The 14001-nt window shown below is 26.8% G+C and overlaps 5 protein-coding genes and 1 long non-coding RNA gene across 11 annotated transcripts in view; 4 read left to right on the plus strand and 2 right to left on the minus strand.

Moving 5' to 3' along the window:
• The first annotated feature begins 93 nt into the window (after nt 1-93).
• On the plus strand, nt 94-13270 carry LOC127289863 (vacuolar protein-sorting-associated protein 36). 2 transcript variants are annotated; one of them, XM_051318092.1, is made up of 8 exons: nt 94-509; nt 584-779; nt 862-1007; nt 1083-1283; nt 1342-1506; nt 1582-1797; nt 1909-2078; nt 13261-13270. In XM_051318092.1, exons 1-8 carry the CDS (start codon nt 414-416, stop codon nt 13262-13264), a joined length of 1194 nt encoding a protein of 397 aa, XP_051174049.1. In that variant the 5' UTR covers nt 94-413; the 3' UTR covers nt 13265-13270. The 2 variants fall into 2 exon arrangements, with proteins under 2 accessions (XP_051174049.1, XP_051174048.1); XM_051318091.1 differs by lacking the exon at nt 13261-13270 and having other exon boundaries at nt 95-509; nt 1909-2276.
• LOC127289864 (tRNA (cytosine(38)-C(5))-methyltransferase) lies at nt 2416-3917 on the plus strand. The gene is made up of 2 exons (XM_051318093.1): nt 2416-2582; nt 2817-3917. The coding sequence occupies exons 1-2, from the start codon at nt 2528-2530 to the stop codon at nt 3830-3832; spliced, it is 1071 nt and encodes a 356-aa protein (XP_051174050.1). The 5' UTR covers nt 2416-2527; the 3' UTR covers nt 3833-3917.
• Nucleotides 3978-5102, minus strand: LOC127289865 (transcription factor MafK). The gene is made up of 2 exons (XM_051318094.1): nt 4937-5102; nt 3978-4550 (listed from the first exon to the last, which is right to left on the minus strand). Exons 1-2 carry the CDS (start codon nt 4961-4963, stop codon nt 4185-4187), a joined length of 393 nt encoding a protein of 130 aa, XP_051174051.1. The 5' UTR covers nt 4964-5102; the 3' UTR covers nt 3978-4184.
• LOC127289862 (phosphatidylinositol N-acetylglucosaminyltransferase subunit Q) lies at nt 5390-7675 on the plus strand. 2 transcript variants are annotated; one of them, XM_051318089.1, is made up of 5 exons: nt 5390-6419; nt 6558-6838; nt 6911-7103; nt 7184-7291; nt 7411-7528. In XM_051318089.1, exons 1-5 carry the CDS (start codon nt 5634-5636, stop codon nt 7417-7419), a joined length of 1377 nt encoding a protein of 458 aa, XP_051174046.1. In that variant the 5' UTR covers nt 5390-5633; the 3' UTR covers nt 7420-7528. The 2 variants fall into 2 exon arrangements, with proteins under 2 accessions (XP_051174046.1, XP_051174045.1); XM_051318088.1 differs by having other exon boundaries at nt 5391-6419; nt 7184-7298; nt 7411-7675.
• The window catches only part of LOC127289866 (uncharacterized), a 33437-nt gene continuing 28147 nt past the window's right edge, over nt 8712-14001 (minus strand). Inside the window, exon 3 of the long non-coding RNA XR_007844229.1 lies at nt 8712-9023. This is a non-coding gene — a long non-coding RNA (uncharacterized LOC127289866). The remainder of the gene's footprint in view (nt 9024-14001) is intronic.
• The window catches only part of LOC127289860 (axin), a 40815-nt gene continuing 37048 nt past the window's right edge, over nt 10235-14001 (plus strand). For 3 of the 4 annotated variants that reach the window (XM_051318085.1, XM_051318082.1, XM_051318087.1), the window contains exon 1: nt 10235-10631. The gene's annotated coding sequence lies outside the window, so the exon portion shown is untranslated. Of the gene's footprint in view, nt 10632-11428; nt 11825-14001 lie in introns of all 4 variants that reach the window. The other variant, XM_051318084.1, reaches the window with a different exon arrangement.

Here is a 14001-nt window from a genome sequence, read left to right on the forward strand (position 1 = left end):
TATATTCACAAAAAAATGTATTTTCTCTATTTTAAAAATCCCTCTTGGAAATATTTCCAACCAATCATTATCGTCAGCCAATAACAATAATTTATTGTTGCTTACATGAAAATGTCAAAATTTTCAAAGTAATTCTCCCTGTTTATTATAATTTATTAAATTAGTGAATTTACTATTTTATTAAAGATTGTTTAAATAATAATAATTATTATTATTATTGAAAAAAATATCTAGTGAAAAAATTTAGTAACGGCAAAGTGTTTTTAATTTTGAGGTTATGTTTCTGTGTATATGTTTTATGGGAACGATAAGAAAAGTAGCTCGTGATAATGTATATGTAAATAATTATAATATTTAGATTTTTAAATATTTTAAGAAATAAAGTTATACATTTTTCAAATTCAATAGTCAATATGAATAGATTTGAATTTGCAATATTGACATTTTTGCCAAATGAAGTTCATTTACGAACTGACAGAAGAGTGAGTCTTTATGATGGTGAAAATAAGGTAAAAATTATTTATTAAAGTTGAATTATAATTTAATTAAAAAAAATTATTAATATTCTCATTTTCGTTAATAGACACACTTTGTGACCAGTGATTTGGTCTTGACAAATTATAGAATATTTTGGGGCCGACCCAATGAAGTTGACAATCAAGGTTCCCGTTTGACATTATCGTTAAAATATATTATTTTCCTTGAGGAGGAAAATCCTGGTGCTTTTTCATTTAGTAGAAGTAAAAAAGTTGTTCTACATCTCACCGAACCTGGACCAGGTGGGTAAAATTAAATTTTTTTTTATCCTTGACAAAATTGTCTCTGTCATAGTATAATTAAAAGAATTAAATCTTTTTGCAGAGAAAGGAAAGGGTCCACTAGATGATAGTGCAAAAAATTATATTAAATTATCATTTAAAGAGGGACTTGATCCAAATTTCATTGTTCAATTATCAGATGCTCTCACTCGACGAGCTTGGGAATTAATGCCACCAATTGTTGAAACTGTAATAATTTTAATTTTTCTGAAAAAATCTTGTTAATTTGTGGTAAATTTTCTTTTTTTTTAAATTCATTTACAGCAACAGAGCGGTTCTAGTAGTGTGAAACGTTTACCGGAAATAAAAACTCGCACTGGAATCATAGGAATTGAAAGACATTTACAGGAGAGACAAAAAGCTACGGATCAAAGTATTTCTATGGCATTTCAAGATCTCAGGAAATTAATGGAAATGGCAAAGGACATGGTGAACATATCGAAGACCATCTCAACAAAAATAAGGGTGATTGTCAATGATCGCGCATTAAATAATTGTCGTTCATAATCTGAAAAAATTTCAGGAACGTCAAGGCGATATCACGGAAGATGAAACTGTGAGATTTAAATCATACCTCATGAGCTTAGGTATCGATGATCCTGTAACAAGAGATGCCTATAGAAGTAGTAATGAGTATTTCAGACAATTGGCAAGACAACTTGCGGATATTTTAGAAGAACCTATTAAAGTAAAGCATTTTTTTTTTGTTTTTTCTAAGAAAATTGATTTTTTTTTGGATTTATAATAGAAAATATAATTTTAGGAAGTTGGAGGTATGATGACATTAACGGATGTTTACTGTAGAGTTAATCGAGCTAGAGGTTTAGAACTATTGTCACCTGAGGATTTATTGAATGCAAGTCGACAACTTGGTCCATTGGATTTACCACTCGTGTTAAGAATTTTTGACAGTGGTGTTATGGTTCTTCAAATTCGATCTCTCGATGATGAAGCAGTTGTGGAATCTATTGCCGAATTAGTAAATACATTTTTTTTTCATTATTCCTTGTTTTTACATTCGAAAATTCAACGAATGGAGAGAAAAAAACTAATTTTAAAATAGTCTAAAGAACATTTTCTATTTTTTCAGTTGAAAGATAGAGGATCTATTTCGGCTGAAGAATTAGCTCAATCTAATGGAATATCTGTGACCTTAGCACGAGAGAGATTATTAGTTACAGAGAAAAATGGAAAAGCATGCCGAGATGATTCAATCGAATCATTGAGATTTTATCCTAATCTTTTTTTACAACAGGATGTGTGATAATTTTGTGGGCTTAAAAAATTAATTTTTCGTAAATAAACGAATAAATTCGTCAATATTATTTTAATATGCCGATAAAAAAATAAAAAACTGCAATTTTTGTGCCTTTTTATATATATTGTGCTTGTTCTTCATTTTAAGAAAAAAAAAATGTGTACAATACCGAAAATACATTTATTATACCAAAATTTTAATTTTTCTTTATTTTATTTTATTAATTAATTATATTTATATTTTAATTTATTTATATTTGAAAATTATTTATTTATTTTGAAATATACTTTTTCTAAATTAGTATTTATTTTGACTTAAGCAGTTTCAAGTTCACGTGTCCTCAATCTTTATTTTGTTTCGTCACTAACATAACCTTAAAGACGAATAATGTTTATATATTGTACAGAATAAAAAATTTATTCAATTAAAAAAGTATATATTTTCAAAAACAATGAGAGTACTCGAACTTTATAGCGGAATTGGAGGAATGCATTATGCTTTCAATGGTATGTTAATTTTAAACAATATTCTTAAAAAAGTCTTATATTAACAATAATTATTTAAATTTTAAATATATAGTTCAATTTGTTTTTTAAATTAATTGATAAGTTTCTAAAAAATAATTTAATGTTTAAATAAAAATTTAAAAAAAGTCAATCCAAACTTTAAAATATTGACAATATATGTTTTTATATTTTTAATAAGATCTTTTTATAAATTATAATTAAATTTTTTTTCAGAAAGTAACGTCGAAGGAGATGTAATTGTATCAATAGATGTAAATACCGTCGCAAATGAAGTTTACAGGCACAATTTTCAAAAGACAACAAAAAATATCAGCAGGAATATTCAATCATTGAACATTAATGAAATAAGAAAATTTAATATTGATACAATTCTCATGAGTCCACCTTGTCAGCCATTTACAAGAGTGGGACTAAAGAAAGATAGTTTAGATAAAAGATCTGAATCATTGTTACATATTTTAAAATTAATACCTCAAATTGAAACATTAATGTATATTATTGTGGAGAATGTCAAAGGATTTGAATCATCTAATACGAGAAATGAACTTGTTAAGTGCCTTGAAATGAAATTTAATTATAAAGAATTATTACTAAGTCCATGTCAATTTGGCGTTCCTAATTCACGACAAAGATATTATCTTTTAGCAAAAAGAAATGATCTTAATTTCTGTTTTAAAGATTCATCAATTATTAATTGTCTTCCCGATAATATTCTTAAAATTTTACCTCAAAGTCGTCATAGATTATTAGCTATTAAAGATGGATGTTTAAATTCAACAAATTGTTATAAATTACGACATATTGTTGATGAAATTGTTGAGGAAAAATATTTAATTTCAGAAAAAATACTTCAAAAATATTCTTCAATTTTTGATATAAGAAATAATAATTCACATGGATCTTGTTGTTTTACTAAAGCTTATGGACATTATGTAGAGGGAACTGGTTCAATTTTTTGTCCCTATTCAGATGAAATAATTAATGAGAATTTTCAAAAACTAAAGAATTATCGAGAAGTGCCTTTAGAGGAATTGAAATTGTTAATTGATTTAAAATTACGTTATTTCACACCAAAAGAAGTGTCAAGACTTATGTGTTTTCCAGAGGATTTTTCATTTCCAAATAGTATTACCAATAAACAACGATATAGACTCTTGGGTAATTCAATTAATGTTCATGTTGTTAGTCAATTGATATTTCTTTTAAATCACGAAAACGCAAATAGCTGACATATTGTACAAAATTATAAATGTTATTCAAATTTCCTTTTTTTGTTCGTAATATCTTGCAATAAATATTACAGTTAAAAATCCATTTTTCTATTTTATATATTGATCATTTTTGTTTAAAAAGAACAATTTAAAAAAGCAAATATTTGCTAATCAAGTAGTAAATATAATTTAACGTTTTTATCCAAATATACAACATTTAATGGTTGTAAATTACATATAATCTTAAAAATACGATTAAAAATTAAAATCCTTATTTAAAAAAAAAAAAAAAAGTAAATACAATATTTTATATCCCTTATTTTGTATATGTTTTCTATAATTTTCTACCTCTTGCCTTAAAATAATAAATTTATATTGTTTCCAATTCAGGTGGAATGTGAATTTTTTCATGTAATGCAAATTTCTTTAAGGCTAAATATTTTGAATGCCATGATTCAACTTCCTCTCGCATTCTATTGTTATCGTCTTGCATTGTCTCCATATCACGATATTCCTGAGTTTTTTCCGTTTCCAATTCGTCCTTTTGTTCAATTCGTTTAATACGACAACTTGCAGCATATCCTCGATTTTTTAATGTACGTCGCCGTTGTTTCATACGCACAATTTCCTCACGTGATAAACCACGAAGTTTTAATTGACGATTCAAGTCTCGAACTGATATTGAAACAAGTTCATCGTCACTTATATCCAAACAAGGACCAGGTGAAAGAGGATCCTGAATAAATATATAATCTTAGAAAGAGATATGATATAGAAAAATGAATAATGATTCTTCAATGTGGAAATAAAAAATGAAAACAACTGAAGAAAATTTTCCATACATATATCGAGGGTATCATGTTCTTTTTTTATAAATTATAAAAAAAAAATTATTTAGAAACATTGCATTCAAATATTTGAATTTTGAGGTTAGAAATTCAGATTTCCAATAACAAGGAATTTTTTTTTGCCTTGTGAAGAAAAGCAAAGAGTTTTTAATAACAGAAAGAATTTATGTTTTTAATAAAAGAGAATATGTTTTGGGTTTGTGTAGTAGTGAGGAATATCAAAATCAAAACAATGAAATGAAGTATGTGTGGACATAGAATTCAAAGTACTCACCATATTTATAGGTCTTTTAACATTCATAATTTTAATAAACTACAAGAACTCTCAAGTTCCAACTTGAGAAAACAACTGAATCCACAGTTTTCCTTTAGATCTTTCGCTTTCTAAATAAATTTGCTTAGTCATTCTAGTGATTCTCTGCGAGCGTTCCTGCTGTCATGTCATAATAAATGATTGTAACCTACTGACTTTTCCAAAAACGTTGGTCGTCCTTTGGAAAATTTTAACCTCTTTGATAGTATGAAAAATATTTCCTCTAAACTCTATTATTTATTAATTTTATTTAAAAAAAAAACACTCTCTTATTAAATTGACATTTTCTTTTGTTTATGTTTTTAATGTTTCCTTTTAAAAAATACCGGAAATGACGAAAGATTAGTTTGAAATTTCATACGAAAGATAGCGCTGTGTACGCTACGTCTTTCCGGAAATTTTGACATTTGACATATGTAAACAAATACAAACAACTGCAAATTGTGAAAAAAATCTCAAACATTTGTTTAAATATTATTTACAAATTACTGCTGATGTTTACTAAATGGAATTTTGTGAAAAAATGCATTATTTTTATTTAAAACTTTGTGATATCGTTAAGTCTACAATAAAATAAATTAGATCAAAACAATCAAAGAGGTTAGGTTTTTATAAATAAGAAAATTTTCCACATAATTTTATAATAGAATAATTCACCATGAAGACACTATTAATATTCATTCCAAGCCAATTGTATAAAGAAAAACCGGGACAAATGATCGGCAAAATTGTTTATGATGAGATAAACGATGTCAAGAAATTCTACATAATTGGAAGAAAAACGAGTTTACAAATAAAAAATAAAACTGAAATAATAGGATATTATTTTGGAACTTGTGTAAATAATGAATGGTCCGATAAAAAATATTCAAATTGGATAAATTTGTACGTCAAATCTGCAAGTGATGATAATCAACAGAATTATGATTATTGTTTAAAAAATATTTTTATTAACGGTACAAATATTTCTCCAATAACTTGTCACGTTATGATAATTATATACGATCAATTATCACTTATTAAATCAGAACTTTTTGTTAGTTCAACGACGAAAGATCATTTTATTGAATTACAACAATTATTGAAGAAAAAAGAGAATCAAAATGAAATTAGAAAAAAAACAATGATTGATTGTACACGAGAATTTATATTAACGAATTTTGCACTTGTTTTGTTTTATCCAATTTTGTTTCTTTGTACTGTGAGTAAATTTCTATTGCCAATTTTCAAATACTCAACACTCGGTTTACATTGGAATGGTTGGTTGCAAAATTTTAATTGGATGTTAAATTCAATTATTCACAAGAAGCGAATTACGATAAAAACGGGGAATTATATTTTAGCAATGATCGTTGATATGATTTTAGGAATTCTTATGTTGAGATTTATTTTAATCAGTATTGAGGATGTTGCTCCGTCTTCAGTAATGTTGACTAATGCTGATGTAAGTGTTTTTAAAGAGGAATTAAAATAAGCTTTTTATTTAAAATTTTTTTTTTTTTTTTTTTTTAGTAACTCCGATTTATCGTTAAAAAATATTTACTACTTGATTATTCAAGAAATAATATTATTTCTTTTTCAGAAAGTCGTCGTGACATTGAAACAATTGATTAACTGGTTAATGGGATCACCAGCTGGACTGAAATTAAATTCTTGTTTTAATGAAGTACTGGGCAAATTTTTTTTATATCATATTCATCTTTGGTGGACATTTCTTACTATTACTAAACCAGTGATGGATTTTGCCTTTGAAGTTGTATTGTTATTTGGTCGTTTGGGTTTAACTTTTCAAATTGCAATAATTGCCGATCTTTTAGCACTTCTTAGCTTTCATTCATATTGCATTTATGTTTATGCAGCAAGGTATCAAATTTTTATAAATTATTTTATTTTTTTTAACGCAAATAAAAATAAAGTTTTATTACAAAATTGCAGATTATTTAATATTCAACTAAGAGGTCTAACATCATTGTTTCGTCTATTTTTGGGAAAGAAAAAAAATCCACTTAGAGAAAGAGTTGATTCATGTGAATATCAACCAGATCAACTTTTTTTGGGAACTTTACTTTTTACGATTCTTCTCTTTCTTATTCCAACTACTTGGGTTTATTATTCTGTTTTTACAACGGTTTGTATAAATTTAATTTTTAATTATATTAAATTTAATTTTAAATTAATATATCAATACAGACATTTTAATATTTTCAGCTACGATTAATAATGATTGGACTTGGAGGCACATTAATAAGACTAAAATTTTATCTACAAGTTATACCAATTTATACTTTTGTTAATTGGATTTTTCGTGTTGATAGCGTAAGCAGTGAGTTTTCAATATTTCTATTATTTAAAAGTTTATAAAAAAAAACTAATTTTTAACTTTTAACTAATTAACAATTAATTATTATAGTAAACAACTTTTTTTTAAATTACAGGCAGTATAAATATAAATTTGCACAAAAAATCAAACAAGGAACCAATAACATTAATTTCAAAAATGGTTGTTTCCTCTTGGAATAAAACGTGGAAACAATGTATTCCTGATACGATAAAATTTTATCCCTCCATTGAATGGAATAAAATTGTGAATAATATAATTTGCGGAGAATTGATATATCCTTTGTGAAATTAAAAAGATTCTACCTATTTATGTACATATATATATATATATTTGTAAAATAAAAAGTAAATTGGTAACTATTTAAATTCTTTCTTATCCTTATTTTTTTTTCTCTAATTTATTAGGAGCAAAGTAATTAAAATTAATAATTATTATTTATATTTCAATCTTTTTTTTTTTTAATGTTAAAATAAAAATATTTATGGTAATAAAAATATTGATTTTGAGAGATAAATTTATTCTATATGGTACTTGATCAAATGGGGTATATAAAACTATAGGGTTCGTTTTTATCTACAACATCCCTTATCTTCTGAATCATTAACTTCTTATGGTGAAATGGAAAATTAAAATAATCTCAAAAACATCAGTTAACTATAATAAATAATTAAAAATTAATTGCAAATCTCATTTTTTTTTTTTTTTTGCTGATTATATATTAACAATCACAATAGATAATAAATTTTACATTTATACTCGAGTGAAATTGAAGTTTTCAATTTTTTATTTTATATTTAACTTTTGGTCTCTGTTCAAAGCATAAGTATCTGATGTTGACTTCAAAGGATAATTTATTGGATTTTCGCAAAGGGGCCATTTACAACGAACTGACATACGCGCCTATATACTTTTGTTTAATAGATAATTTTATTTTCCAGTCGAGCGATCAAAATGTCTGTATTTTTTTTTTTTTTATCTTTCCATGTATATAAAAAAGAAATTTAAATAATCGTCACATTCTATTGTGATTTTAAATAAATTATTTATAATTAAATCAATTTATTTTTATTTTTTGAGAAAAAAAATTCAATTTTTTAATGAATTTTCTTATAAAGATGTATTAAATTCAATTAATTTTAATTATTAAATTTATTTATATATAATAAAAAATGATAATTTTGAAAATTTTTGTATTATTCAGCAGCAATATTGAACAAAAAAAAAAAGTTTTGTATGATTCTGTAGGAAATTTATATAAAATAAATTGATTTGTATTAATTAAATTTGAATTAATCGATTTTTTTTTTTTTTTAAAGTAGACAGCACATAAATTCACAATGCAATATGATTGAAATTTTCGTTTTTCGACTGTATTGTAACTACTTTTTTTTTTTTTTGATTTTTAGGAAATAAAATTAAAACTAAAATAATCTAAATAATAAATTAGAAAAAAATTTACCATTTTCGTTATTTTCATTGGTATTCAGCAGACATTAGATCGAAGTAATTTTTTTTTCCCGAAGGGCAATTTTCTTGAGGGTAAAGCCATTCATTGCAAGGGACCAGCTCTTTTTGTTAACGAATTTAACTTTCTTGGACATCGCAATGTCCAGAACTTTCTTCGTCTTCGTAATTCAGCTAACGTTCCACTAATTGCACACTTGAAAAACCAAAACACGATTCTTCTTCAATTTTTTTTTTTTTTTGCTGCAAAAAAAAGAAATAAATTTTGTTTTAAGCCAAAAATCAAGATTTTTTCAGATTCATTAAAATTGAAATATAAAATAAATAATATGAAAAAGAAGATTGCATGAAGAAAGAAGTCTCGGTGAAATGCGAAATGAAGTGAAGCTCCAGAAATATAAGAAAAAAAAAAATATATATATATATATACATACAACAGTTAAAGTGTCTCTTCTCTGTTTTCAAGGATACTTTCTACTCCTTATACGGGGGAAGGGGGGGGGGGGTGGGTTAAAGAAGAAAACGAAAAAAGGACGATGAAGCCGCGAAGGCAATAGACTTCGCTTTTTATTTGAGGCAAATACACACAATGCTCCAAGGCACACATTGAAGAGACTTTGAAATTGTTTTGTTAGACGGCATCATGCACTTTGTGTGGCCCAGGAGAGGGAGGAAAAGTTGAGTTACTTGTGAAACGCCGGCGAAGGGTTGGGGGTTGCGGAGGACGTCCGGGGAGGGGGTGTCGCGAGATCAAAGAGATGCGAGGATCAAAGAAACGGGTATTTGCTACAAGTAGGAACAAGGTGCTGCCTTCGTACCCAATGGTACTTGGACAATAATCATTGGTTTTCACAACTTTTTTTTTTTTTTTTTTCCCTCTCACTCTCTATTTTCTTACAAGGTGTGTGCGACAAAACTTAAACGCTTATCTCTTTTTTTCTTGCATCGTTAATTCTTTAATTAAATCTTTAATTAAATCCCTTTAATTTAATTTCAAACTCTTTAATTAAATCTAATACCTTTTTAATTAAATAATTTCCATTGTATTACAATCACCATGTTCACGTAAATAAAAAAAAAACAAATATTTCCAACTCATCACGTGGTTAACCTTTAATTTTAAACCAATTTTGGCGGGAATTTAAAAAAAAATTTAAATACTATTAGCTCTCTTTTTTTTATGAAATTGAGTGTTAATATATGAAAATATGAGTTTTTATTAATTGGATAAGTTAAAAAAAGAATTGTAAGTGAATTTTGTGAAAAAAATTTAAAGAGAAAGGTGTAAAATGAAAAATTAGGGGAAAATTAATAAGTGCAGGGTTCTAAAGATTGAAAGTTCGAGGGTGTTGATGTCACAGGGCATGCGGCTTGTTGATTGGCTGTGCTTTGAACGAAAGTTTGTTAAATGAGCGCCAGAAGGCGCAAACGTCGTGACTAGTTTCTCAACTGTGTGTAATATTTGTGTGTGTGTGTTTGTGTATGCGAGGCTAGGAGTTGATGGCGACGGGGACGGTGTTTTGTGTTAATGAATAAACGTATGAATTGCGTCAAAATTCACGGGTTTATTTCAAAGTTTTTCACGAATTTACCATTTGGAGAATTGTTTTTTTCTTTTGTGAAGTGTGTGCTTGTTAAACGGCTTGGATTTAAAGGGACAAGAAAGTGGGCATCGCGATGTGCCAACGGCGTGGCCTCGGTGAGAGTTGACACCTTCGGGCATGGGCCTCTATTTTGAGCTTTTGCTCCACGAGAAAGGCGGACCCTCGTAGAAAAAAAAAAAAAAAAAAAAAAAAAAACGCCGCATCACGAAGAAAGAGGAAACCGGTGCCTTGAGAGATCATCGTGCAGGTAAGTCACATAATAATAATAAACATTCAATTTTTCATATTATATTTTTGTTGAGTAGAAAAATTTTTCAGGGATGTAGGTGTATTGAGTTGAATTTTCCTTTTTCTCCTCCCCCTTCCCCGAAAAGGGTCGTTTACACGGGGGAGAAATGTTTCCATCTTCCCTCCCCCCCCCTCTCTCAGACTTGTGGCTTTCTGCTTGAAGACATTTCACGCGTCTCTGTATTATAGAGATCTTCTTTTTCCTCCCTCGTGTGTCTTTTCCTTCCTTGACGATGTCGAAGAACTTATAATTCTCTTTTTGATTGTACTGACGATGGTTGAAGCAAACGATCGCAGTCATTTCTGTTGTACGTGCCTTCCACAGTAAAACTCATTTCTTTCGAACCTATATATATATACGTTCATCTCGAGAGCTAGTTTTTTCTACCTTTCGTGGCTTCTTTTCATCGACGGTTCTCTATTTCTCATAGAAACTTGTTCACTTTTAAAAGTGAATTTATTTTACTGCAACTAGATTTAAAATGAGTCTGAAATTCTCCCGAGGGTTATTTATTTTTTTTAATTTAATTTTTCACTCTCAATTATATACTAAAATTCTAAATATGAGGGATATTTAAAAAGTTTTTAATTAATAGAAAATTATTTCTGAATTAGGATTTTAAATTTCTAAATCCATTTTCTTATTTTGATTCTATTTTGAAAGAGATTTTTTTTTATTAAATATAATGTCTGTTAATTAAATAGGAGATTAATTTTGTACTTATAATGACTAAATATTAATTACTTTGTTTTCAGAAATGTTGCGAAACAATACTTCATTATTCTCTTTGGAATTTTCAACAAAATTGATACTATTGTTATGCATTGTTACATAATTAGACTTTTGGATAGAATGCAGAATTGTTTAATTATACGTTCAAGGGAAAATTTCACTAAATCAATAGTGTCTGTCACTCCCCTAAATTTGCACGTTTGTAGAAAACTGATGTCTATTATTTGCAAACAGCACATGAACGCTTCTTTGAAGAAGAAATTAGTATTGATTCATCAGATTACTATGTATATTGCGGATTATGGGAGCCTTAATCATTTATGATTCTTCAGAAACATATATATATCAAATGATAGTATAATATAGAAAATTTAAATCAAATATTCATCTCTTGGACAAATGTCCGTAATTCATAAAAGGTATTCATATTTTTCTAATATATTATTTTAAAATTCGTATTTAAATATTTTTTATTTCACTGAATTTTCATTTAACAAAATTGTTATAAAACAAAATTTCAAAAGATCTTAAATCTTATTGATAAAATTAATATATAATTAAAAAATACCTTTTTAAAAAAAAAAAACTACGAAATTTTGAAGAGTGATATATGCGTTTACTATACTCTCGTATATGTGTGTAATTTATAAAACACGTGTAACATAAAAAGTCTCGCACGGCATTTGATCAAAGGTAATACGCATTTTCAATAACATTTCTGCTCTAACGCGTAATCTCACATTGATATATAAATATAGTTAATGGGTGCACAAGCATGGATTTCAATTAGCGTTCCCGTCGTCAGTTTTCTTTAAAAGCATAAAAAATTAAAAGGTTATGGATACGCAGACTTGTTCATATATACTCTTCATATATAATACTTTTTACTCAACCCTCATGTATATATATATGCGTATTAAAGTTATAAGTGTAACCCCAATAACGTCACGTTTCGCTTAGTTTCAAGTTTAAACTCCCTGACATTACCGGGTAAAAAAAAAAATCCCCGTGTGGATAAATCAACGACAAATTTTAATCATTAAAATATTTTTTTTATATAACATCAAAGTCAATAAATGTCAGAAAAAATTCGTTATAAAGTTGAAAATTGTAGATTTTTTTTTTTTTGATAAACTTCATTTTATTTTTTTACGCATTTTATTCATTATTTGAATATTTCAAATGATAATTCGTTGTATTCTAAAAATTAAGATAAATCGAGATTCAGTGAAATAAAAAATTGAATTAAACTATAAATAAAAATTCAGTAAAGTAAAGAATTCGATTTAATTAAATAAATTTTGTTAATCAAAATTTAGAAAATCATTACTTTTTTTTTTGGCTTTGTATTATTCTTTATCGTAGTTCTCGTTTCAGGCAACGGTTTTTATTTTTAGGTGGCAAATCGATATATACAAGTTAACCCTATCTCCACAAAATTCAGGTCACGAGTAGGGCCAAAGAGTGTGTCTCGAAAATTTTTTTTCCCTAAGTTTCTCTCTTAAATTAATTAAGAAAATATATATATTTTTTTTAAAAAACCGTTTGATAAAGTTTCTTTACAAAATTAATGTGCCGAAAATTATTCTGAATGTTAAAATGAAACAATTTATTTTTTTTTTCCTCAACTTAAATATTATGAGTTTAAAACGTTCAAATGAAAATTTTTTTTTACAACTTCTTTAAGTAGGAATTTTATTACAGAATTTTTGTTTTAAAATATCTAAAAAAAAATATATATTAATTTAATAATTGTTTTATTTTACATTGACATCAGTAATTTTTAATAATTTATAGATTGAAAAAAATATTTCGTTCAAGGTCCATTAAATATTTTTGAAAATTAAACGTTCAGATGATAATTTATTTTAGAGTTTTTTAAGAATATTCATCTTCAAAAAATTTTTCCTACACTTTAAATTAATGAAAAAAAAAAATATATTAATTCATTAGGATTACTGATTTAGAATTAAAATTTTCGCTAAATTTTATAGAGTAAAGCTTATTTGATTCAGGAATTAATTATAGTATAATGAGAGAAATTTGATTTATCAATAAATCATTATTAGTAAGAATGTGATTGATCAATCAATGATGAAATTTACATCCTCAGATTGAAATATTCATCTGTGCTTTGAAACATAGATTTAGTTGAACGTTGGGCCTAATTAGACTAAATTAAATTTAAATTTAATAAACTCGCGAAATTGCAAATGAAAGATGGATTAATCAGAGTATAATAATGTTATTTACATTAATTTCATATTTTTCTTTTGTTGCTAAAATTCAGCTATATAACCTAACATCAGAAAGGGGTTCGATTTAATGAAATTTTACGCTTATCTTGTTACCCTCAAGAAACATGAATCATTTTGTTGGAGGCACGTACTTTCGGTCTGATAAAAGGAGATTATTGTCAAATAGGGGAATCTATAATCTGACACGATGCAAAATTTTAGGGGAGGAAAGAGAGGGAATATTAATAGATGTCTATAGATCGTAGGACGAAGTATGAAGGAAAGATCGTGAGTGAAGAGAATTGAGGTGAAAGCAATAAGAGGTCCGTATAGTCAATGTACATTGGGGATTGGAGGTG

The sequence above is a fragment of the Leptopilina boulardi genome, unplaced genomic scaffold (assembly GCF_019393585.1).
Source record: "Leptopilina boulardi isolate dan_hultmark-lab unplaced genomic scaffold, ZJU_Lbou_2.1 LbouV2_51, whole genome shotgun sequence".
NCBI lineage: Eukaryota > Metazoa > Arthropoda > Insecta > Hymenoptera > Figitidae > Leptopilina > Leptopilina boulardi.

Coding starts and splice junctions, on each gene's coding strand:
- LOC127289863 (XM_051318092.1), top strand. CDS start 414: ATGAATAGATTTGAATTTGCAATATTGACATTTTTGCCAAATGAAGTT. Junction 510..583: donor TTTATGATGGTGAAAATAAG/GTAAAAATTATT, acceptor TTTCGTTAATAG/ACACACTTTGTGACCAGTGA. Junction 1,284..1,341: donor CCATCTCAACAAAAATAAGG/GTGATTGTCAAT, acceptor AAAAAATTTCAG/GAACGTCAAGGCGATATCAC.
- LOC127289864 (XM_051318093.1), top strand. CDS start 2,528: ATGAGAGTACTCGAACTTTATAGCGGAATTGGAGGAATGCATTATGCT. Junction 2,583..2,816: donor AATGCATTATGCTTTCAATG/GTATGTTAATTT, acceptor ATTTTTTTTCAG/AAAGTAACGTCGAAGGAGAT.
- LOC127289865 (XM_051318094.1), bottom strand. CDS start 4,963: ATGAATGTTAAAAGACCTATAAATATG. Junction 4,551..4,936: donor TTAAAAGACCTATAAATATG/GTGAGTACTTTG, acceptor ATATTTATTCAG/GATCCTCTTTCACCTGGTCC.
- LOC127289862 (XM_051318088.1), top strand. CDS start 5,634: ATGAAGACACTATTAATATTCATTCCAAGCCAATTGTATAAAGAAAAA. Junction 6,420..6,557: donor TAATGTTGACTAATGCTGAT/GTAAGTGTTTTT, acceptor TTTCTTTTTCAG/AAAGTCGTCGTGACATTGAA. Junction 6,839..6,910: donor ATTTATGTTTATGCAGCAAG/GTATCAAATTTT, acceptor ACAAAATTGCAG/ATTATTTAATATTCAACTAA.